General features: G+C 40.3%; 1 protein-coding gene across 10 annotated transcripts in view; it reads right to left on the reverse strand.

The window, feature by feature from the left end:
* The window catches only part of EBF1 (EBF transcription factor 1), a 385,879-nt gene that overhangs the window by 351,025 nt on the left and 8,216 nt on the right, over nucleotides 1-26,638 (reverse strand). For all 10 annotated transcript variants that reach the window (XR_008556430.1, XR_008556431.1, XM_008147667.3 and 7 more), the window contains exons 5-6: nucleotides 18,052-18,125; nucleotides 6,944-7,012 (exon numbers count right to left, since the gene is read on the reverse strand). Coding sequence is in view for 8 of the 10 variants with exons in the window: in XM_008147667.3 (XP_008145889.1) it covers nucleotides 6,944-7,012; nucleotides 18,052-18,125 (143 nt within the window). In the remaining 2 variants the exon portion in view is untranslated. The remainder of the gene's footprint in view (nucleotides 1-6,943; nucleotides 7,013-18,051; nucleotides 18,126-26,638) is intronic.

Consider the following 26,638-nt stretch of genomic DNA (forward strand, 5'->3'; position numbering starts at 1 on the left):
AGGGTTTGGAAGACCAAGCACTTCACCTTCAGTAACAAAAATCCCTAAAGCACACTGAAGACCACTCTACCCCTCCTGAAAGTGGAGTTCAGATTATGTGGATCGAACGCCAAAGGCCTTCCCTCCCTCACAATCCATTTCACTAAGTTTGCATCATTTACCATATATGACCCCCACCTCCCATGGACATATGCAGTTTCGTTGATTAGTGTGAGCGGGGGAGGGTTGTCTTGACTCTCCTCCCCATGAAGAACACATATACACAAACACACATGCACTCAGCTTCACACTTAAGGCAATTAAAATTCTATTACAATAAGTACTGTAACGTTAAAACCTTCATTTGCTTCTGGACAAAGGCTTGTAACTGGAGAAAGAGTTTGGGAGGGAGATTTATCTTCATCTACCCACACCTTTAAAGGCAGCGAGCAACCAAAGACAAACCTGTACTGTTCACCATATTTCATTGACTGCAATTGGAGTATTTAGGTCACTTTTATATTGTCCGGGGCTGTATATAGTTACACAGTTTGTATGGTGAGGGATGGGCTGTGGGCAGGGGAGGGAAGGAAGAATTAGTTGCCTATTTCAAATAATGCCTCAATTTAAAATGGCCAAAATACTATCTCTTTATATGCAGGAACCTCTAAATAGAGTTTTAAAAACCTGGTCAGTTTTTATTACAGCGTTTGGTCAGGTGCTGGAAGTAGGGATGAGTGAAATTCATCAATGAAGAGCTGAACTTGAAGAGGAGTGTGGTTTTATTTTCATTCTAAGCAACTTCTATTAGAAAAGTAAAAGCATATTTAATACAGTGATATATTCTCATCACAAACTGACGGTGCAAAGTTGCCAGATGACACACAGGGGACTTTGTACTGCTTTTCTGTATTTTTCTACAACCATTACAAAAGCAAAGTTATGATGACATAGGGTAAGAAAAACCTACACCATGAGCTGACGCCCAGGCCAGTTACACATATCCACTGCTGATTCTCTGAATCTCCGTTAAATACATTTCTTGGAAGTTGCTGCCATTATTTCCTTTACAGGAAAACCACTGTTGTTCATTATACAGTGTCTGCAGTAGCATTATACCATGTAAAAGTGCTTTGCATTATGATATATTGTCAGCATATTTGAAATGCATTTTAATGTATCCTGGTTGTGTATTTGGGAATAGCTGGTAGCAAATGGGATATATAGGCTGCTATTAGCTTATTGTATTCGTTATTTTCTTAACACAGAAGCAAACTGCAGTGAAATGTATAGGGCTCATCTCATATTCAGAATGGTATTATCTGATATGTGATAAAATTTAGAATGATACTCTCTCACATAAGTCTCATTCCTAATAATCGCATATGAATTCCCACTGAGAAAACAAATGTTTAAATATGCTAGACTTAATAAACATCCGTAAATTCATGCTTGGTATAGACGCTGGCTTGTCACTTTTAGAAAAATGCAACCTCCCAAACCAGCCAAGAGGACAGCAATTATCCTGCCTGGGGCAATTTTAAAAGGTGAATTCCTCCTCCTTTTACTTTAACCCAGCATTCCAGGTTAGGAAATCGGGTGGTATAAAGGCTTATCAGAACTCCAAGAAATGCAGGTACACCTCTGGTTTTTCACACCCCAAACAAGTCATTTGTGTATCTTACGGAGGGATTGTGTTTAGTGGTTGGTCCTTCTAAAAACTGGATGAAGACCAAAATATTAAGAGTTGAAAGGTCAATGAAATGAAACCAAGAAATTTTGTCTGAAAGCCTCATTTGCAACTTGAATAAAAGTATATGTTTATATTCATGTTAGTTGAAGACTATTTTTACAGAAGATAAAAAAAAAATTAATGGCTTTGGGGGTTTACCTCTGTTATAAAAGACAGAAGGAAGTCATCTATTGTTGAGGGGCCCAGATGCCTTCACAACCTCATGATTGTGAATTTAAAAATTAGGATATACCCCACCCTGCTCAATGGTTGGAAAAACACACACAATTATATGCTAATTCTAAAGTTTTAATATTATTTTCCTATTATACAAATGAATATATGTGTTATATAAATATATAGGGATCAATTTAATCAAGAAATTAGCTTGGTGATAACACTGCACTTTATGAAATGTCCTACCACGGTATTTATATCTCTTAGATGAAGAATAGATCGTAAATAAAATCGGTTCTTTGATCAACCCTGACATGGTTAAGCTTTTCTATTCAGGTGATTTACATCCTGTAAAATCAACAGGTAAAATAAGCATCCTAATATTTTCACTCCTGAACATTTTTTCAACCAGTAAACATAAGACATACCCAATTAATGTTACCTAAATGAAAGTGATCTAGATACGGAAGATCTTTTAAAAAATACATAAATATATATACACATATATATATATATATGCTTTTTTTCTTTTTAGGAGACCCTTGAGTAAGTGGAAGAAGAGTAATTCCAAACAGACTAGGCTTCTCACTCTATGAAATCAGTATGTATTTTTTATGTTACATGTCAAAGCTTTCATCTCAAACATAGATACAAGAATTTGTATAAATGGAAAATAAAGACAAATCTGTTAAGGTTACAATGTGCAAACCCAAAATCTTTAGAGGTATCTTAATTGACAGGCTTTAAAAATCCATGCTTTAAATATTGGCTCTGAGGAACTCAAAACTTGCAGGTTGCTTGAGCTACATATCCCGAAAGGGTTACGTCTAAATTCACATGAGATAGGAGAAGATAATTTGAGGAAGAATTTCATCTTGTATTATTTCTGTTTTCAAAAATTCACTATTAACTGCTCAAGATCCACAGTACAAGGAAATAAAGAATTGAGCTCTTATTTTTTCCTTTTATTTAGTGGCCTAACGATTCTATCAAGCACACTGATAGAATAAAATTGAAAAGAAAACAAACACACAAATATTGAATCATCCCCTATCCTGCTTCACTGACAATAAGTGACACAAATCTGGTGAGAAATTTTAGGGCTCCATGTGTAAGGAATCCTGCAGTATAATTTGGAGAAAGAAACGTTTTTGTAAGACCATCTGTATTCATCCATGTCATTGCTTAAAGATAGTTTAGTGAGTCGAGGGTAGGAAAATAAAGTTTTGTGAAGCAAATCAAGAATGGATGGTAATCCTAACAACTAGATACGGAATGACATTCTGCACATTTAATATATTCAGTTCAAGCATTTATAAAGAAGTTTCCATCTAGAAAATTGAAGCTTTTTTTACAGATTCAGAAAAACTGGGTTCCCAATTCAGACTACCCTATGTGACTTTTGTCATTATCATCTTTTCTGATTCTTACAAAGTAAACCTAATTAAGAACCTCCCTCATTAGTCTTCCAGAAAAATTAGCACAGCTTATGCTAATTACTCCTGCAAAATTTAATAAACTCGTTGAAATGGGAATAGTCTAATGAGGTTTTATTTATTGAACTTAGATAACTCCAAGGAAAAAGGTTAGGACAGAAGGATATCCAATGTGGTAATAAAACTACAATTTATTCAATTTCTAAACATGAATTTTATTGCAAACCTTTTAAATTCAAATATGAGTTACTGTGTGAATATGTTAAGTCAATCTCCACTGTAATTCAATAACTGCAAATCATTGTTTTGCTTTTTACTTAACAATAATTACTATACATAGCCCTTTACCTCAACAATAATGAAATTTGCTATTATTAGTTCCTGGTCATCAGCTATTAAACATAACACATTTGACTTTTTCCATGTCTACACAGCCCAAATATCTGGATCATTGGGCACAGCCTGGGTTTTAACATTCTTCATCAAGCCATTCAGTATCAGGCAGAAATATAAAATATAACCTGGCAGTCAACTGCAGATGCACACTTCCTACGTTTGCAGGGAATTTTCCAAAAAGCTTTTCGAAGTGACTGGACAAATTGTCACAATTGTAAAAGGAGTCATTTTCTACATCATAGTGTGCTACTGCTGATTTTGTTAATTCCACTTTTGGGATAGACTATGCCAAGCTGATGTCCCCAAATCACTGGTGGCAAATCATACAGCCAAAATTCAACACAGAAAGAGCTTACCCTGCACCATTGCCGTATGACCAGAGAGCCTCTTCTGTCTACCCTATAAATAGTTTTCCTGCATAACCACTGCTTAAAGTCTTTTTTTTTTAGCAGTGTTCTTCCAAAATCTGAAGGACAAGCAAAGGGAGCTAAAAAGTACTGGTGCCCAAAAGGTAACTGAGTGTTAAAACTACGCTAAATCCTAACACAACGATTGCCTATACCCTCAGCTCTATAATTACATCCTGTGTGCATTTTGTAAAAAACAGTTGCTACTGCTACTGAATGCAGGCCCCATAACCTACTTTTCCAAAATATGCAGGGATTCACATCCATAAATCTGAAAACAAATCAAACCCTAAGCATGTAACACAGATATTATGCAATCAGTAATATAGAATCCAATTGTAAACCATGAAATTCAAACACAGTTGCCTTCATTTTTTTTTTCCTTTGCAGCAATTGTATGGAATTGAAAAATCTTTTCTATTTTGCCCTTCCTTGTGTGAGTTCTTTTCTTATTGTTATTCTCTTCTCTCGTCGTTAAAAATGGAAGTTTCACATATCAGGCATAGACAAGACTGGAGCTTTAAAAGCCTTTGGCCGTCTGAAGGGCAAATTCTGAAAACTCGGATGCAAATAAAGGATAGTTAAATGGGTTTTTGCATATCAGCTGGCATCACTGCTTAAAAAGATAGTTCACAGGAGACAGTGGCAACAGCCAGCAAACAAACACACGCTGGACTTGTGCAGACGCACTGGGTTTCAGCTGTTTGTAAAATTCTCCTCTCTTAAGAGACCAGCACTGGCTACACACAGCTTTCTACTTTGTCAGACCGAAAAGGGAAAAAAAAATGAAAAGGATAAATGTCCTGAGTAGTATCTCGAAAGCCACCAACAGTATAAAGTGCATACTTATTTTGCCTAAATTGTTTGAACTACCCCAGCCAAGAAAAGGTTTTAAGTACCCTACTGGGACAGATGCAAAGCGGCAACAATAGAAGCCACACTAATGCAATCCAGGTAACACAATCCTGTTTCAAAAACACGGGCCGGGCTAATTACAGCGCTGCTGAGTCAAGTTTCTTATGCCATTGCAACCCACAGGAACAGGTCAAAATCAAATGTTATTCAAACCACAGTCCTATCAACCTTCTATATCAGAGTCACGGCTTAAAACCAAACGAAGAACTTAAAAGCTTAACCCATTCACAAGCAAAAAAAGTGTTTTCATTGAGTGTGGCAAGGTAAGTTCTAGTCATCATCTAAACCAAAAGGAACTGGGTAGCAGAACAAAATGCGTAGAGTTTCAAATTTGGGGGGACGATCTGGGCTGGTCCTTTGATCAGAACACTTTCTTTTTAATGGGTGAGTAAGAAAAACTTGCTTAAAATAAGAAGTGGTATTTTGAAGAGGTGTATTTAAATGAAACAAACAGCACAAAGGTGATACTTATTGTTTTATATTATTTGAATATTTATCTTCTGTTGCAGGAAAAATATTATATGAATGGCAGGCCTGTGGTTTCAGATAAACATGTCATTCTAATTCTACAGACAGCACACTACCTCACTATACGGCAAACATTACCTGTGTTACCTTTGAATCAGTATATTCATACTTATTTATCGGGCAAAAGTGTATGTTGTTAGTGAACATTAGTGAGAAATATTTAAGTAAAATATCCAATTGAAATGTGAGCTTTAGGAAGCTACTTGGCAATCAAAATTGGGCTTAAAAAATAAAATAAAATAAAATAAACAAAATTGGGCTTAAGCCTGAAGAACCACATATGTCAAAATCAACAACCAATGTTTTGTCATAAATTATGATGAAGCAAACACTTTCCAGTTCATTGAAAAATTATTAGGCAAGTCCTTAAATGATAAAAAGAATTAGGAAGACAGAGAAGTGGGGGGGAGGGGAGCACTGTCAAAAAACAATATTATCAAACTCCAAAAGAGACTTTTGTTCAGCTGTAGGTTCCTTCAATGAGGGAATCACTCAGTCTGCTTGCAAGACTCTTTTCCAGCTAGTGGAGGGTGCTAGCTTTTTTCCTAGCTGACAACCGTCAGCATCTATAAACCTTCCAGGCCATTTAACTCTCAATGAGTAGTGCTATGTAACAAATGGTTTATCATACATGTTTCCATACAATGAATTTCAATAATTAAAATGTAAAATGAATATTTGGAATGTGGCTTTGCATAATATGTGCACATACTGGCTTCAAATTGCACCGAACAACTAAAACAGATTTATCGTTCCACAGTGATTTACTCGGTCATGTCAGATTAGTAATATGGATCTGTTTAAAAACACAATAATTAAGACAAGCAGGATAAATTAATCAACTTACGATACAGTATGAGCTACAATCAAACCCAGGAAATAACAGTAGGAAAATCTTGGTTCGCAGATCTTTTTAAAACTGCTTTTATGCATAAATAAAACCTTAAAATGTAGATGGATTACATCCAACAGAACTACTGTAGCTAAAAGTGATAATGATTCAAACATTTTTCAAATAAAAGTTAAATATTTATAAGCACCCAACCACATTTCATAAATCACAAACTATTATTATTTTATTTCTGAAGCTTCCTGGCACAGCGTGAGGACTGAGCCACTGAAAGTCAGGAAAAAAAAAATATTCCTTTAGGAGCATGAATCAGACACAAACCGGAGCAATCCAAGAAAACAGGCCTCCAAAGAACATTCCATATGGCTTTCCCAGGAATCGCAATAGCTCGGCGCGGATTAAGTCATGACCAACAGGCAAATTTCGGCCACATGCATTCCTAACCCTCGCCCATGAGCGACACAAGGCAGGTGTTTCATTATAATGAGGAATAAGAATCCAGTGAAAGTAGAGTGGTCCCTACCTGTCAATTATCACTGGATCTGAGGGAGTCTCATTTCGGTTGCCACAGCTTTTCTTGTCACAACAGCGGCTATGGAGCAAAAGCGAAAGGATTTAGTACAACCATTACAATGTAAAATCATCATTTAGGCAGACAGAAGGTTCAAATTGCTGGGTTGCAAATGCTAGAATTACCACAAAGCCATACCTGGCAATCAATGGATCCCTGGGACAGAAAATTCTATTTGGGTCACCTATGGGTTAATGGCCAGGCTTAACCTCTCCCTGCACAAAGGAGGAGAGAAAGGGACTCTCTGGGAGCCAGGACTGACAGCCCTAAGATGGGGTCTCCCCATCACTGCCCGCGGTATTGGAAGGGTTCACTGTGAAATGCATCATTATTACATCTACCCAATGAGAATATTCAGGGTTGTGGGTGGCTCAAACGTTCTTCCCTCAAGATCACACTAATTGTGTGGAACGCGTCAATAATGAGGTATGAGTGATTTCTCCCCCTCCAGTCATTTTGTATTAAATGGATTCCTTTTCCTCCTCCTTTCTCTTTTATGGGAGACATTTTCTTCAACCACAAGCTTTCTAAAATCCTAAAGCTGCAAGTGCTTGCTTTTGAACCATCTTCATGAGAATAAAAGCATGACACAATAATTAAGACAAACCAAGAAACGGGATAAAAGAAAGTGGAGACCAGCATGCCCTCTTGTGCTTTTGTGTCTTGCACTGGCCACCACTTAAGTTTTCTGGAAGCACTAGGGACAGTGCTAGCACAGCCCTGGCAGTGGGCGCTCTTTATTAGATCAGAAAAAGCAGCCACGGGCAAGAAATGCACCCCTATCCAAATCCCACCCCGGCTGTGACCTTAAGATGCTTCTAAAGGGTAAAAAATTATGGTTTTTGAAAATTACGCATGATCAATGGAAACCTATGCACCTGAGACTTGTTTGCAAATAAAACATTGTCTGTCCACAGGGGCACACTATAAAAGCAAATATTTGATCAGTCAAGGAGGTGAGGAAGTTAACCAAGGGTTATACATTACCATGCACAAATAATATGCACTTTGCTCCCACTTTCTTACACAGGCACACGTGCATGATCTCTCTCTCTCTCTCTCTCTCTCTCTCTCTCTCTCTCTCTCTCTCCCTCCCTCCCTCTCCCTCCCTCTCCTCTCTCTCCCTCTCCCTCCCTCTCCCTCTCCCTCTCTCATACATGCACATACACACTCGACTTAGTGAATCACAGAGCCTAAATTTAGAGCTGCCAGAGAGAATCAAACATTGAACTTCACTTTTAGGACCTAGAGATATACTTCTGCATAGGGAGTCTTTCCCCCAAGTTGGGAAGTCTCTTTCCTTGCTGTAACTATATCCCTGAGAAGAGAATCAGCTTCCAAATTTGGTGCTAATTCTGTGTCTCCCCTATGTTCAGAAAGCAATACTAAGAATTGTATTTCCTTTGTCAAAGCCCCAGCTAAAAACCACTCTACCCCCTATAGTTTTTGCCTGTCTGATTCTGAGGGAACTATTTCCTCCAGGCCTGAGTTCTGCAGTGCTGGTGCTCTGGGGATAGAAGACCTAAAGTGTCCCAATGTATAAGACACATGAGGAACAGGAATGAGAAGTACAGTAGTTGGGCTGAATGCAAAAAAATAAGTTAAAAACTCAACTCCATCCTCCCTAAACTCTGATCCTCTATGCCTACATTTCAAGGGCAGAGGAGCACAGTGGTTAAAAACACTGGCTCTGGAATCAGACAGAACTACCTGTGTCGCCTTACCCCTCACAGCTCATAGTTCCCTCATTTGTAAAATGGAACAATGATTGTACCCACCCCTAAGTGAGGAGGCGCAGATTCAATGCAGTAAGGGTGTAAAGCCGGGCTCCATGACTAGACCTACTAAGCGCTTAGCATCACTGTCACTCCCAGCTCCTGGCCCCTCCTCAGAGGCAGCAACTCTCCAAAAGCAGTCCATCTACAGAGCCTCACAGCCCCCTTTATCCATGGAGAAAACCAATGAATGGGATGGCCTATATTCTTCTTTCTGTTTTCCTTTTTTTTTTTTTTTTTTTCCTTTCTTCTTCAAAACAGTGAGTGGGTAACGCAAGTCCCCAGTGGCCACGCCCTCACCAAGGTCCTGCCCTGACTAGATGTCCTCTTCCTCCCCCCTCCCACTGCCTCCCAGACTCCTCCAACTTGCATGATGATAATTGTGGAGTAGAATCTACATCTCAAGCTTACCTGATTCTCTCCCTCCCCACTGCCACCACCCTGGTCCAATCACTTTCATTTGTCCTTGGATTCCTCCAGTGGCCTACTCTTGCTGCCTACTCTTTACTCCCTGCAACAGCCTGAGTGATCTTTTCAAAATGTCAATGGGACTGTGTCACTTCACTGCCCAGGACCTTTTAATGCCTTCCCACAACACTTAGAATAAATCTATGGCATGACAGGATGCCAGACCACCTCCCAATCTCCTGTCACTCTTCTCCAACTTGCCAAGCTGCAGTCTCACTGGCCAATTTCAATCTCTCTGATAGGGACACTCAGTCTGATCCCAGGCCCAGGGCAGGCCAGGCCTCCCACGTGCTCTGCTCCTCCTTCGACCCCTCCCTAGTTAGGCAACCCCTGGTCCCCCATCAGACTTCAGCCTCTAGGCTCTTTCCTCTGAGAGGTTGGCCCTGACATCTGCCCTTAATCAAAGTTAGGTCTGTCCTGTTTTTCCTTTCAGGGCACTTAACACAATGAAAAGTCCATTCTTGCATATATATATTTGTGTGTGTGTGTGTGTGTGTGTGTGTGTGTGTGTGTGTGTGTGTGTGTGTTTTGTTGCTATCTTTCTCCTTGCACACACACACCCCTCCCTCATTAACCCATATTCTTCTTAAAGGAAAAAACTGTCAATTTTAGTTACCTAAGGAGCAGCATAAAACCTAGAATAGAACAGAGAAGCTCAAATATTGGATTGATTGATTAACTTCATGAATGAGTATAACGTATCAGGGTGAGGGAATATAACCCATGAAAGCAGAAAGGTGACAGATAAAGAGAGCCAAGCTGACTCTCTGGGCAGGCAATCCGGATGGAAAGAGGGGGTTGCTATCACCCCACCCCATACACCAAACCACCTCCCCCAAGCAAGGGCCACACTAGGTCAGAGATTTGTCCTTTGACTTAAGCACTGTCCCAAATAAAAATGACTTAGAGAGAAGCCAGAGGAATTGAAGAATAGCATAAATAAGAACCATCCCCTCTGTGCTGTGCCTCAAGGGACCCAGAGTAGCAGGCAGATTCGAAGAACAGGAGTGCAGAAGGAAAGACAGAATAGGACTAAAATGGGGGAATGAAGGAAGAGAAAACAGAATCAAGGGGCTGCTGGAGGTCACTTATCACTTATAAAAAAAACTTTAGGCAAAGGATGAAAAATATTCCAACAGGTTCCTGTCTCCCAGGCCATGTCACTGCATCATATAGTTTTCCCAAAATGAGACACTTGGGCTCTGTTCTGCACCTGGAGTGATGACAAAATAGTGTCTATAGTATGAGCCCACTTTAAATATATATGTGTGTGTGTGTATGTGTCTGTATGTGTGTATACATATATATATAGTATATACATGTACATGTATATATGGAGTTCTGTGCAGCATTAAAAAGGAATGAAGGTGGGTTTTATGAATTATCATGAAAAGAAGTCAACATTATATTGTAAACTGAGAAAAATAAGTTGCAAAATAGTATGTATGGTATGGTCCAATTTCTGAGAGAAAAATGTGAGGAGGTGTGGGGAGCAAGGGGAAGAGAGAGAGAGAGAGACAGAGAGAGAGAGAGAGAGAGAGAGAGAGAGAGAGAGAGAGAATGTCATAAGCATGGTCCACACCCTCATGACACTCAAATCTCTGCACAAAGTCACTGCCTTAGAAAGGCTTCCCTGGCCACCCAGAGCTCTCTGGCCCCTTATTCTGCATCACTTTTCTTCCTAGCGCTCCCCACGTTATATTTTATATTGCTTTATCTTCTTCATTATTGTCTGACACTCACACTAGAATATAAACCCCATGAGGACAGGACCTTAGACGTTTTTATTCACCTTTATATCCCCAGCAACCAGGACAGAGCCTAGTACACTCTGGGCCCTTGGAAAATATTTAATGAATGAATGGATACCTCAAAGCTGTAACCTATAGCAAGGGAAATAGGAATGGGGTTAATGGAGGGTGTATATTTTATTTAAATACATTTTCAGTCTTCTGCTTTGTATTGCATTATTACTTTCCCACTGAAAAATGAAAAATCAACTGTTAGCGGGAGAAGGAAGGTCTTCCCTTAGACTGAGCTGACATGGATCCCCCTGTAGCTCCCTAATTCTAACCCGAGCACCAAGTAAAGACCTGTCCTTCTTCCCATGACTGTTCCCTGCCCTCGAGAGTCCTCTGTGCTCTGAGCTGAACCTCCTCTAGTTTCTTCCATGGAACTCAGAAGAACCCAGAAAGGTGGGCACCACCTCCACCATACACGAGACAGGCATCAACCAAGGACGGCTGAAAAGAGCACAGATTCCTTTACGTGTGAGGCAGAAGAGGACTCAGAAGGAAACACTATAGTATGTTGGGACAACAAATGCAAAAGCATTTCAAAGGAAAAGTTACCGTGGTAGTGAAAGACCTCGCAGTAATAATTATATCCTCATTACTGTGTGATGAATGGGTCTTCATCTAGTCAAAAAGGTGTTTCTCCGGCTCCTACTTGTGTGGCAGGCACCGTGCCAGACTCAGACCTGGTATTGGCTCCCTAACGCAGACATCTATCGTGTAGGAGGGCTTGGAGTTGCCTAATTTGTTTTGTCACAGGGCAGGACTCCCACTATTTCACGTCCCTTCTCAACCTGCGACCCAACTGGCAGGAGAGCCATGTGGCCTGTCACAGGAGTGGGTACCCAGCACCTGATGCCATAAGTACACTGTGGACTCAAAACAGCAGCCCTTTCCCCAGCAGGCTCGTGCGGCTCCTGGACAATTCTGCACACCCAGGGAAAGGCAAACTTATGAGTCTCTTCCATAGCAGCCTGACACAGGTGGTGTATCTCCAGTGAGCTGACACGCAGCTCCATAAATCACGGCAAGAAATGGCTAGATGTCTCCTAGTCGTGGGACCGGCAGATCCTCATCTTAGGAACATGCAGTTTTTTCTGATAAGTAGAGGCTCTCTCAACTAGAGAAAAACATCATATCAATCTCTAAGCTTTGCGATAAAAAGTAAAATGTCTTGCCTATTTAGCCAAAGTGGCTGGAGAAGGAGATATAGGAATTATCTGAAGAGTCTGATTAATGGTTGTGAGGATACGTTCATTCTTTCCCTCAGTTTATATACATTGTCAAGTTTTCCCATTCTCTTAAAAAAAAAAAAAAAACTTGCTCCATCTTGTTTCTTGAGTCAGTTTCTTTGCTGTCCAACCCTCTCCTTGCCAGAGTCTCCATCAGTTCTTGCCACCTTAACCCCATAAAAACTGGCTTCGTTCACCAGTGACCTGTTTGCTGTTTTTCTCAGTCTTCATATCCATGTGAGCCTCCCTAGCACTTACATGGATGGCCCACATCTTTGAAACACCCTCCTTTTCTTTCTAAATCCTTTCTAAATCAACCCTTGTCAACCCCTTATAAGCCCATAGCTTCAACTCTCACTTTTGGGAAGAGACCTCTGAAGTGGGTTGTCTTTCACCCTGACTCTCTTCCCAGCTCCAGGCCACAGGGCCACCCACCTTTAGACCTCTCCAAAGAGAAATCCTACCTGGACCACCAACAAACGGGCCCAAACACTTCTTCATGCATCCTCTAAACTCCTTGTCCTATCTCACCCTCCTCCCCATTTCTGAGGCTACTACCTGCCTACAAGTATGTCCTGTCTTCTCTGAATAGCCACAATCCTTTGCCTCAGCTCTGATCACAGTCAACTCTTTCTACAGAGCAGTCTGGTACTCTGCCCACAAGTCTCATCTAATCTGTCAGCTCTCCTACTACAGGACTCAGTCCTTTTGGACTCAGCATTCCACAGTGCTTTGCACACAGTAGGGGCTAAAAGAATGAATGAAAACATCCTTAACCACCACACCTAGAATGAACAAAGTACATTATGAAATAAGAGTGGGGAAGAATGGAGGATACATATATATTAGCAGCCCATTGCGATACCGCGCGCAGTAGGCTGCCCGCCGCTTCTGCGAGAGCCAGAGGGAGCCGCAGCACACCACCAGAAGCTGCGCTGCTTCCACAGGAGGCGGGAGGGACCCACATTCATTCCACGGGAGCCAGGAGGGACCCGCGCAGATTCCGTGGGAGGCGGGAGGGACCCACGTTCATTCCACGGGAGCCAGGAGGGACCCGCGCAGATTCCATGGGAGCCGGGAGGGACCCGCGCAGATTCCGTGGGAGGTGGGAGGGACCCGCGCTGCTTCTGCAGGAGGCAGGCCCGCCATCTCCTCTCTGGGCCTGCGCTCGGCCACGGAGGCTGCAGGCTGGGCCCCCTGTCCCTATCCATGTCCGCTCCAGGTCTGGGGGGCCAGCCCAAGCTGGGCGTGGCAACGAAGCAAGCATTCCGCTAGGCCGCTCATGCTGCCCACTCTCAGCAGCCGCCCCGGCGGGGCTGAGAGAACTGGGCGCCGCCATCTTGTAGCTATGGGCGCCACCATCTTTGTGACTGAGTGATGGTTAATTTGCATATTACCCTTTTATTAGATAGGATATCCTATATCAGTGATGGCGAACCTATGACACGCGTGTCAGCACTGACACGCGTAGCCATTTCTGATGACACGCGGCCATATGCCGAGGATGAAACATTTGCGACTAGAGTCTTGGAGTTAGTTTTTTCCTCAAAGTGACACACTACCCGAGTTATGCTCAGTTTTTTGGCGAAGTTTAACACACCAAGCTCAAAAGGTTGCCCATCACTGTCCTATATAATAAAAACCTAATATGCTAAGTGTCCGGCCATCCAGTCGTTTGTTCAACCAATCAAAGTGTAATATGCTAATGATATGCTAAGGCCACTCAACCACTCTCTATGACATGCACTGACCACCAGGGGGAAGACAGTCGACCAGTTGACCAGTGGCTATGACGTACACTGACCACCCGGGGGAAGATGCTCCGACCAGTAGGTGAGCTTGCTGCTGGAGTCCAGCCAATCGGGCCTGAGCGAGATGGACTGGACATGCCCTGGAGCCCTCCCACGGTCCCTCCCCAGCTACCCAACTTCCCGCATCCCTCCCCAGCCCCAATCGAGCACCGGTGGGGTCCATCGGCCTGGCCTGAGCCCTCTTGCAATCCGGGACCCCTCGGGGGATGTCAGAGAGCTGGTTTTGGCTCGATCCCACAGGCCAGGTCAAGGGATGCTTCACTTCCTTTCAAAGTTCTCTTATCAATCTTTCACTCTGAACAACTATGTGCCAGATACCTAGCTAGACACTGGATATTGCTGCTATGGCTTCGACTACTACTTCTGCTTCTATTAATATTAATACTAATACTACTGCCACTGCTATTAACACTAATAGACATTCAGTACTTTCTATATGGTAGGCACCATGATAAGCATTTATAGGTTATAGCATTTAATCTTAACAACTATCTATGAGATAATATTTTTCACCCATTTCACACATGGAACAACTGAGGCACAGAGGAAAACTGAGTAATTTCCCTGCCTTCAAGTCCTTAGTCCAGCAAGGAACACAGGCCATGGACCCACAGTTACAATGCCCTGAGTGCTTTGAGGGAAAAGCACAGGATAGAATAAGAATGCCTAACAAGGGGATACAATTCAGGTCAAGGGCTAGGGAGGCTTTCCTGAAGAAATCACGCTGAAGTGGGGATCTGAAGGAAAAATCAGAATAAGCCAGCAAAAGAGAAAGGAAGAAGAGGCCTGATCAAGGGAGAGGCTGACCCTGAGAACTAAGCCACGGCCCCACAAAAAGCCAGGCACTGATCATGGAAAAAGATCGCTCGCCTCAACAGAGCACCCAGCCTGGGAAACCATCCTGTGACCTGGAAGGAGAGAAAACCTGCTTCAGCCTTCCTGGGAGGTTGGGAGCTGGTTCAACTACCAACTATAGTTCCTGTTTTCCATTCACATTTAAATACAGGATGTTGAGATGCACTTAAAATCAAATCTCTTATGGATGCAAATCTATGATATATAGATATTAGGTGGCCTATTGGTTGAGATCAGCTGTTTTTTTTAAAAAAAATCCTTCATGGGGCCACATTATTTTAAGGCCTTAACCACCAGGTATTAGCAAAATGTAATGATAGATTCTAATTTACCAAAAATGTAGAAACTCTCCCAAAATTCCACAGAAAGAGCTCTATGCCACTACTCTATGCCACCAAGTCAACAAGGTTTTGTCTCAAAGAGTAGCAATCATTGTAATTCAATGGTGGCAAGTCCTTTAGTCAGCTCATGCCACGGAGTTATCCTCACAACAGAACAAAATGGATTTCTTAAATTTGCAGCCACCTGAGACAAAACTTCCTTCTTTCCTCTTATCTCATTTCTTTTCTTTCTTTCCTTTTTTTTTTCTTTTTCCCCCTTTTCCGCAACAAAACAGAACCATCCCAAACCCTTTCCTGTCGATGTAAATTCTCTGTCTCCTTTACTACCGGTCCAACATACTATAAATATACAGTTTTTGTGACATCAACGCAAAGTTTTATTGTGCCGTTAGCCTTGATAGAAAGCACAGTGGAAAGTTGTTTAGAAATTAAATATCTAAAACATGCTATTTTAGAATCCAGGGCCCTCACTATTTCATGTCTGCAATGGAGAAATTTCATCTTGGGGAGAGCAAGCTGTCTTTCACACCATATGGCTAATGGTGGTGCATAGCAATTAGCCAGGCTGATTAATGGTGAACAGACTCTAATTTTATGCTTATAATTGAGCCTGCATTTGCACCCCTGGTGCAAATTCAGCACATCCCAACTTCCACTTACAACAGGCAAGAAATCAAGAGAAATAGGATGGTGTGGAAAGTGAGATTTTTTTTTCCTAAAGCCCCCTAAAGAGCATCTGATTTGCAATTTAAAAGACTGTTAGCCACACAATAGATGACAGGTTTGTGTAATAGGGTCATGGCGGCCTGGTAAACAAACAGTACCCCTTACACATCTATAGGCAGCCAGAAAAACCATAATCTGTAACATTAACAGGATGGCATTTTGAATATGGCTTTCCTATCAGCCATGCAGTACAAACATCATCATTTGCCTTCAGTGGCTTGAGAATTTTATTTTTGCTATTTTTATGTTTCTGAAAAATAGAAAGAACACCAGCAGTAAAGCACAGCAACCAGCATAATAAAATACCCTGGACCAATGAATTTTAAGAACAAGAAAAATATAAACTGCATTAATAGAGGGTAGGCTTGTGTGTGAAAGGCATAATATATCTTTAAGTATTTCAAGAACAGAATTATTTCTAGCAGAGTCCAAACATGTGCAGATCTGAGATGCAAATTTATGATATATAGATATTAGGTGGCCTATTGGTTGAGATCCATCTTCCTGTCTGTCTCCTATTTTGCTAGAATCACATGTAATAGAACATTGAAAATTCATTCTAATAACATGCTAATTGTGGGAAGCTAAAATACAGTCTGAAAAATAGTAATACAAAGGAGGTCATTTTTTTAAGGCTTTTCAAAATGATTTTATTCATTTAATTCTGTAAAGTGCAACTCAGCTTTAATCATACAATTATTGTATGCAGTATAATGCTGATTTTTGCCTAGTAATACCTTCTAAGAAATTTATGACCATATTTTTGGATTTTGCTACTGCTTTAAAGTTAGAGAAAAGCAACCTGTTTTTGGAATAATTAACAAGGTTTACAAATCACTGAAGTGAAAACTTGTGAAACTCCTATATATTTTATAATAATATATTAGAAGTATGTTTTTTTTTAAAGGAAAAGAAAAAAGGAAATTTTCAGACATATACATAATTCTAGATAAAGAAGTTAATATTTGAGATTTCAGTAAGTAAACATGTTTATACATTACGCCCTTTCTAATTTATTTCCAACTAGAGCTTTAAGGCTGAGTTCACTACAAGTCCAGGAGCAGCAAATAAAGCCCACCCATGCTGAAGCCCTAACAGGATTGGTCAGTAATAGTCAGGGGCCAAGCCCGCTTGAGCCCAGCCTGAACGGCTAACAAAGCAATTAGTAGCCTTTCTCTGATGCATAGTGGCATCTTCATGCTTCATCCAATTACTCAGAATATACTGGGAGCCAAGTACCACTGTTACTTTATGAAGAATAAGAATCCTCAACTGCAAGTTAAAAAGTGTTCATTCTCTGGTCTGCTTTCCCACATGTGGAGGACTGGCTGAGACCAGGGAACTGAATGTGGTCCAGGGGCCTGTTTTCAAATGTAGCTTCAGTCAGATATCAGACAAAAATAAAGACACTCATTTGCAAGTGACATGAATTTTTATAGCTTTCAGGGACTCCTCTTTGCTATCCTTCCAAAAGCTCACCAGCCCTCAGAAATATTAGCTACACTGTCATAGTTACACACTGGGTAACTAAGACTAATAGATCAGAGTCGGGGGCGGAGGGGCGAATGAAAGAAAATCCACGCTCAGTTTAAGGAGGAATGCTACCTATGTACGGACGTTCTATTTTTAAGTGGAAGAATTAAAAGGGGGAACCACTGTATACCTTAAGTCTTATTAAGCGGAGGCTTCTGCTGACATCAATAGAACTCTTACTCATTTCACTAGCAATGTGGTTGAGTGCATATATTAACACTAAAAGCGTTATATTGTATTTTATTCGATTGAAAGGAAGAAGGGGAGGGTACTGCTTTGTGCCCATTAACAGTGCAGATATCAACATGGAAATGTATATCTTACAGGATGGACTCTGATAAATAATTGAGAACCACTGTGATGCCTGACAATTTAGTGCCAACTACTCAAGTCCATGGGTTCTTTTTAGATTGTCTAATCGAAGATTAAATATATACCCCCAAAATAAACCTGAGTTCACCTAGATTGGAGATACAAATTCATCTTCTCTTTGCTAATTAAAGGGAGAGAACAAGGTATTTCTTACCTGCACATGATCTCGTGTGTGAGCAAGACTCGGCACATTTCTGGGTTCTTGTCTTGGCCTTCATACACTATGGCCTGTAAAAAAAAAGAAGAAGAAGGAGAAAAAAAAGGCAGGATTTGAGTTAAGAATGGAAATAAGTAGCAGAGAACAAATTATCACAGTTGAGTTCTTGACCACTTCCCCACTGTTGCGGGCCCAGAAGTTTTCAGGAGCTAACACCTCTCTGGGCTGATTGTTTCAAGATACTTTGTTAAGGATCAACCCAAACTGAGGGGAAGCGGCTATGTTTCTCTGTGGCCTCATTATGACACACATCTTTGCACCCGTGTGTGAGATGGGTGTCTGTCATCAAGACAACCACAATTCACCCTCAATTCAGAATAAAAGAAATCTAATCAACGACGAGGGGAACCCAGCTGTTTTAGCAGATTGAGATACTATTGATTTAAAATATAGAAAAGTACACGGATTTGTATGTATTTCCCTCCTCATTTTACAACTCCCAGCCCCAGCATGTAGTGTTCCGGAGATGAGCAGTAGAAAACAAGTGGAGGAGGTATGATCAATGAATCCATTCACTCGCTGTCTCCTCTGAGATGATTCATCAATCAGGGAAAACCCTTCTTCCCACCAGCAGGCGGAAAACATGTGCTCTCCAGGGTGTACACCCACCCATACAGTAATGTTCGCCAGCATATGTGTGGGCTTAAGCCACAGAGCCATCTCCCTAAACTAAGAAGAATTACATCTGACTCTCAAAATCTGGAGTCCCAAACCACCTCACCAGCCAAGATGTTTCTGTCTGTTTTTAGTAATGTGTGTACAAACATTTTGCTTATGATCACTAAGAAGTTTCCCTGAGAACTCAGCTTCCTGGAAGATCTACGTGTTAATACCTGAGCCAAAGGAAAACTCACAGCTATTGGTAGAGCCGTGCTCTGCATTGGGATACATTTTATTTATTTATTTACTTATTTGTTTATTTTAGGGAGTTTTTTTTTTTTAACCTTTATTGTTGAGATTATTGCAGATGTCCTTCTTTTCCCCCCATTAACCCCCTCTACCCAGTTCCCATCCCACCCCAGGCCTTCACCACCCTATTGCCTGTGTCCATTGGTAATGCATATATACATATAATATCTTTGTTTAATCTCTTCCCACTCCCCACCCTCCTTCCCTCTGAGAATCATCAGTCTATTCCATTTCCATGCCTCTGATTCTATTTTATTCTCCAGTTTATTTTGTTCATTAGATTTCTTAGTTTGATTTTTAGATTCAGTTGTTGATAGGTATGTATTTGTTGCCATTTTGTTGTTTACATTTTTATCATTTTCTTTTTATTCTTCTTCCTCTTCTTAAAGAATACCCTTCAACATTTCATATAATACTGCTTTGGTGATGATGAACTCCTTTAGCTTTTTCTTGTCTGTGAAGCTCTTTATCTGACCTTCATGATAGCTTTGCTGGGTAGAGTAATCTTGGTGCAGGTCCTTGCTATTCATTACTTTGAATATTTCTTACCACTCCCTTCTGGCCTGCACAGTTTCTGTTGAGAAATCAGCTGACAGTCGTATGGGCATTCCCTTGTAAGTAACTAACTGTTTTTCTCTTGCTGCTTTTAAGATTCTCTTTGTCTTTAGCACTTGGTCTTTTAATTATGATGTGTCTTGCTGTGGTCCTGTTTGGGTTCCTCTTGTTTGGGACTCTGTGTGCTTCCTGGACTTGTAAGTCTATTTCTTTCACCAGGTAGGGGAAGTTTTCTATCATTATTTCTTTAAATAGGTTTTCAATATCTCGCTCTCTCTCTTCTTCTGGCACCCCCATAATGCAAATGTTGGTACACTTGAAGTTTTCCCTGAGGCTCCTTATACTATCTTCATATTTTTAGAATCTTTTTTCTTTCTGCTCTTCTGGTTGGGTGTTCTTTGCTTCCTCATATTTCAAATCATTGATTTGTTTCTCAGAATCTTCTACTCTACTGTTGAATCCCTGTATATTATTCTTTATTTCAGTCAGTTATGCTTAATTTCTGACTGGTCCTTTTCCATTTTGGGGGGAGGTTTCTAGAAAATTCTTGAGTAACCTTATAACTATGATTTTGAATTCTATATCCAATAGTTTGCTTTCTTCCATTTCTTTCATTTGTGACATGTTTCTTTGTCTCCACATTTTGGCTGCTTCCCTATGTTTGTTTCTATGTATTGGGTAGAGGGGCTATGTCTCCTTGAGTTGGTAGTGTGGCCTTGTGTAGTAGGTATTCTATTGGTCCCAGTGGCCCAACCTCCTCAGTCACCTGAGCTGGGCACTCTAGGTGCACCCCTTTGTGGGCTGTGAGCACAGTCTTGTTGTCATTGAGACTTGATTGCTATTGGTGTCACTGGGAGGAATTGACCTCCAGGGCAATTGGCTGTGAGGACCAGCTGCCACTACAGTGGGAGAGCTGCTGTGCAGGAGACATCCCTATGGAGCAGGACTTGCTTCAGTGGGGCTTTGGTGCTCACTGAGTCTGCCCCTTGAGTGTGTCACTTATGGATGTGTACAGTTATAATCTGGTATGGTCTGACACTGACCACTGGATATACTGGCTCTTGGGTCTCCAGGGAGGTGCAAAGTCAGCCACTGACTGGGGCCACCCAGCAGGAGCTACAGAGAGATCTGCAGATTCCTCCTCTTTGTATTGGGTTTGGAAGTGCCCAGATGAGGCCCACCTATGAAGCAAGGCCTGGGAAAGGACAGGCTATTCATATGCAAAAGCCACTGCACACAGCTTGGGTGGGGTTGTAAACTGGTTGAGAAGGGGTCTTAGGGAATCACAGAAATGGCTGCCAATCAGCCCTGCAATGGGGAGGTCCCAGCATAGGAACCATGATCCCTATGAGCACCTCTGTCTGGGAGAAAGCCGCCCCCAAGTTCCTGCCCCAATGCCAGACAATCCAGTTCCTCCTCATATGTGTCTGTGTTGCCCAAAGCCTTTCCCTGGTGCTAGATCTCAGAGGAAGCGAGACCTTGTAAGTTCAGTTCATGGTGATGGCCTTTTAAGATGAACAGCTGCGTCTCCAGCAGCCTCTGTGTCACTGAGCCCCAATCTGCACTGGTTTTTACAGCCTGCAGTTCTTACTGCCCATAGGGACTTCGTTTCCCAGCTCTGGGACTCTGGGCTGGGGGTCTGGTTGGGGGCTGGGACCCCTTGCTCCCCTGGGCAGCCTCCACAGAGACAATCTCCCTCCTGATTAAAAAAGCGCCACACGGGGTGCCGGGCCAGCCCATTTCGCACCTCTGCACCTCCTACCAGTCTCAGTGTGCTTTCTTCTCTAGTTGTAGGACTTCCATTCAGCCAGCTTTCCAGCGGTTCTGGATGATGGTTGCTCTGTATTTTAGTTGTAATTTTGACATGGTTGTGGGAGGCAGTGAGTACAGACGTTTACCAACGCCCCCATCTTCCTTTTCTCCACATTGGGATACATTTAATTTAACACTGTATCACTGCATAATACAGCTTCAAATTGTTAATAAAATTACTTTCACACATTCACAAAACCCTCAATTGCTTGGTGATAAAACTACTTAAATTACCCAGATGCTACAATAACTAACTTATAGTTTGTTGGCTCTAATGTGCTTTGTTGATGAACCCAGGACTTTTAGAGCCTGTAAATGATGAGGGAAACTTAAGACACTGTGGGTGGGGACCCTTGAGCATGCTCTGGTTAAGATATCTAACTCCAATACAAAACAAAAATAGCAACAAATTTAAAAATTACAAAAGCATGTGCATAGAAAGAAAACATTTCCCTACCATTGGCCCATCAAAATGATTTTTTTTATGGTTAGCCTATCATTCTTTAAGGTTTTATTTTGACATAATTTTAGACTTACAGAAAAGTTGCAAAGATATTTAAGTTCAACATACTCTTTACCCAGACTCTTCAAATATTTAAATTTTACTAAATTTGCTTTATTCTTTTCTATTCTTCCCTGACTCATTTATTAGTAAATTGCAGACACACCCTAAATACTTCAGCATATATTTCCTTAAAACAAGGAATTATCTTACATAACCACAGTACAATGATCTGAATCAGAAAATCAACACTGATACAATCATCTAATCTACAGACCTTAATTGAGATTCATCAACTACCCAATAATGTCCTAACAGCCAAAAAAAAAAAAAAAAAAAAAAAAACACACCATATTCCAATACCAATCATTGCATTCAGTTATTATGTCTCCAATATGGGAATATTCCTGAGTCTTTGCATTTCATGGCATTGACATTGTTGAAGAATACAGGCCAGTTCTTTTGTAGAACATCCTCAATTTGGGTTTGTCTGATGTCTCCTCAGACTTAGATTAAAGTTATATAATTCAGGGCCAGAATAACACAGACATGGTGCTGAGTTCTCAGTGTATCAAATCTCACTGTCAACTAGTTGCACTACTGGCAGTAAACTGGCCATTTGGTTAAGGTGGTGCCTGTTGTCCAACAGAGACCATCAGCCAGACTTCCACACCTTATGTAATTCACAACTATCTTCTGGGGAAAATATCTAGATTATGCTAATATTCCATTATCCCTAAACTTTTCAGCCTCTAGTTATGATATGCATTGATGATTTCCTGTATCCTTAAAGGAACTTTTCAAATACCCAGGAAGTTGCTTTACTCAAAAAAAAAATGCATTATGTGAACTGAAAATGTTTTGTGAACCAAAAAATTACATCTGCCTGCTTTATTTTCTGCAATCACAGCTGGAAAACCAAGGAAACACTGTAAATAACTGATTAGTTCTCATTCACGATGTTAAAAAATTCATAATCACTCATTTCTATAAAATCCTATTATCACTACATTCTGTATGTTCTCTTAATATCCCTGATAACCTCTGTGTCAATTTCAGTTTTTCGTCATGCTAAACTAATAACTTGGTAAATAAATTCACAGGTATTGGTGGTGTTTTCCCTACTGCAAAAAAAAAAAAAAAAAAATTTTTTTGTTGTTCTTTTGGGGAGGAGGGAGTATCCGTTACATCAGGCCTTCTTGTTTAGATTATTTCTGGATGACATGTATTATTTTTACTACGGCTGCCAGTTTCATTAAAATCAGTGGGCCCATCATGATATTCAGTTAAAGATATGCTGCAAAAATGCACCTGACACCCCAAACAGTCAATAACCCATGGACTCCCAGGAACCCCATGTTTTCATCTCTGGTGAGGAAGCATCATTTGCTGAAGTTCCAGGGTCTCTTTAATACATCTCTACCAAATGCCAAACTGCCACTTGGCCTCTGGCAACAGAGTCCAAATGGAGAATCTTTCTCCAAATCAAGCATAGAAAAATGAAAGCATGAGTTTGGATTTGCTCAGAAGTTGTTAGGAACTCTGGGGAGAAATGAAGCATGAAGTTTCTGCTGTCCCTTCCTGGGGGCCTCAACAGAACAATATTTTTCAGCACCTAAATGCAGAGAAAGAAGCGCTTGCTGCTTCTGTGACTTCTGAAATAAAAGCAAGTGAAACAAGGAGCCTTTTCACTGTCCCGTGAGTAGAGCTCAAATCCTTTGACTAGAGTAAACTGGAACCTCCGTGTAACAGCTAGGGAGTGGAACTCAGTCAAAGACGGATTCACCTCCAACCTCACCTAAAGCGGTTTTTGTTACTAACAAAACACACACACACACACACACACACACACACACACACACACTATTATATAAAAGGTATGGGCCAGGAAATCAACAGTCTAATGAGATCCAACATAGGGAAACATGCTAAATTCATGTTGGCGAATATCCCTAAGGCAGATTGTTAAAAATAAGACAGACTTTTAAAAATGCCACCAAGTTCACCCTCCAGCTTGTACACACAACTGGCAGCCACACATTAACTCTACCATCTACAGTCAGTACACACGCCAAGACTAGTTCACAGTTTAGCAAACCCAGACTTCAAGCCTAAAAGGAAAGGGATCCTTTAACACCAATTTCGGAAGAAGTTCCTGCTTTTCTTCCTAATTTAAATGTGTGTCTCTGTGGGGTGTGAGTAAAGCTCATTGAGGTTGGATCAGCTGGGAGATCACAGAAGCATATAAACAGCATTGACTATTTTAAGTGAAACCATTTTAATAGACAGCTGGTTTAGGGCCCAAACAATAGAACACCAAGAAGAAGGCTTATTTTCATCCTCCATAGTAAATCATGCGTCTGCTCCCTGTGAGGAAGGTAGTCTGCTGTGAGAGCAACAAAGACAACAGTGGTTTAAATAAATCAATGTGTTTACCAGGAGTAAGGATGGGACTCCTGTCACAGAGATGGGCAGGCAGGGAAGAGAAGACATAGAAAAATATATTATTTAAATAAGTGAATGGATGGTAAAGCAAGTTGAAATTTTAAGCAAGGAAACAAAAAATACAGTATCAAGTAGGACACAATGTGTATATTAATCCTACCAATGGCCAGTAAATGCCTTAAGGTGGCAGGAATGCTTGTTCAGGAAGAAAAGTAGAAGAATAAACAGAGTTAACTTCATCGAAACTTTAAAAACCTGGAGAAATTGACAAACAAGTTGTCAAAACGACATAACTAGAGATTTATTTTTCTGATAGACTAGTCTCCCTTTTTTTTAATGCCCTCCTCTATTAAGCAGAAAGAAAATACGCAATTATTTTTAATACTTTATTAACTTTCATATTGAGAGGTTTGTTTTTTCTCCCAGAATAATGTTTTATAATTAACAAAAATGAAGAAAAAAATAGGAATTGTAAAACTTTCACATCCTTATGCAACGAGGCAGAAGGTTTACCATGAGAGGGTAAAATGCCATCAATTTCAAATGCCCAATTATAAATTAACCTATAGCATCTTTGCAAAGAAATAATCCATCAATAGTGAAAATCTGCTTTGGTTCCTACTGTTTTTAGAAGGCATCTTGTGAAGTGTGATTCATCCTGCTTTTCTAAAATATCACTGGGTTTTAAAAGTTAATTGAAACTTACTGTGGATAAAGACCACACAGTAAAACAAAAAAATACATGGTGAACATACACTCCAGGATCACACTTCAATAGGATGCCAAAGGAAATACAGAGAATTAAGCATGGCCTTCTTTGTTTATTTTTCTAATAGTTTTAACTCTTTGTGTTCCTTGCCAAAAGAAAGACGGTGAGGAGAATATTTTGACTTTGGTTCGTCAAAATCCAAAAGGGTTTTAGAAACAAAATGTTTGTATTAGCCGTTTTGGTTTACAACCAAATAATAGATTTGTTGTCATTAGTTTGGGGAGGAGGGGGAGGAGAAAGGTAGATAAGTTATCTATAACTAACAAAAATGCCTAATTTTCCATTTAAACCAAAGAGTAACCTTGAATATATGTTACTCGATTTTTCCCACACAAAATAAAAGGCCAAACCTAATGTGTCACGTTAAATAATCAGTTCATTTAAAAAAAAAAAAAAGAGTTCATGAATGTACAAAGTATCTCCTTCAACCAGAAGTGAAGTGTCCTCTAAATAGATTGTCAATAAGGCTCTGGTAGCAAATTATCAAGAATTGAAACTAATCAAAAATAATACTAACACCTACAATATCAGCATACTGTGATATGAATCATTACATTTGACCACCAAGTTTCACTGCTTGTCATTAATAAAAAAATTTTTAAAAAGTGCTAGCTAATGTGATCCTAGAAATTTCCAGAAGGTTAGTTAGAAATTAACCTGAGCCAAAGAAAACACTACACATCTGACATTTCATAAACAATTGTGTCAAACAGCCTTCCAACATTAATAGTGGGATAAAATAAAAAATTATTTTGCTTCAATTAGCAGCTTGGCTACTGGTGAACAAGTTACAAAGATGTAATTTCAGCTCAGCAGCTAAACAAGCCGTTTTCAGGACTGAATTAGGAAAGTTGCAAAGGAATGATATCATATTCAGTATGCTGTTCAGTTACATCACAGCCCTGAATAAAAAGAGAATGTGTACCAAAAGCAGTTAGCTTTAGAATACATCTTTTATGTCTCAAAAAAATAAAATCCCTTATATTATTCAAACACCAAGATAAAAACTGAATCATTCTAACAACCCCATATTATAAAAGATATTTCACTCATATGATAACTACATTTACATCTATATTAGTGGATTCAACTGGCTTTGTCAACCCAATGGGATAGTAATAATAATAATAATAATAATAATAATAGCAGCAGCTAATTTATTAAGCACTTAATGTGTGCCCATCACTATTCTAAGCACTTTACATGTATGAGTTCATATAATTCTCACAACAGAGCTCCGAGGTAGGAGCTCCCCTTATTTCCATTAATTTAATTCCAAATGCTTACATATTCTAATTACTAACTAAGACCAAATTATTCTTGTTCAACAACTATATAAACGATTCACCAATATCCAAACCCTCCTTCCTGCCTCTCAGCAATGTAAGTAAAGGCATAAGAACAGTCTATCGGTGTAAGTCATACAAGTTCTAGAAATGCATCACTACTAATATGTTCGTTTTTAATGCTGTTCAAACATTCACATGGAAACAGCTCTAGCGTAAATATCCCCGAACAAATGGCTGTATATT

Source organism: Eptesicus fuscus, chromosome 6 (genome assembly GCF_027574615.1).
Source record: "Eptesicus fuscus isolate TK198812 chromosome 6, DD_ASM_mEF_20220401, whole genome shotgun sequence".
Classification (NCBI taxonomy): Eukaryota; Metazoa; Chordata; class Mammalia; order Chiroptera; family Vespertilionidae; genus Eptesicus; species Eptesicus fuscus.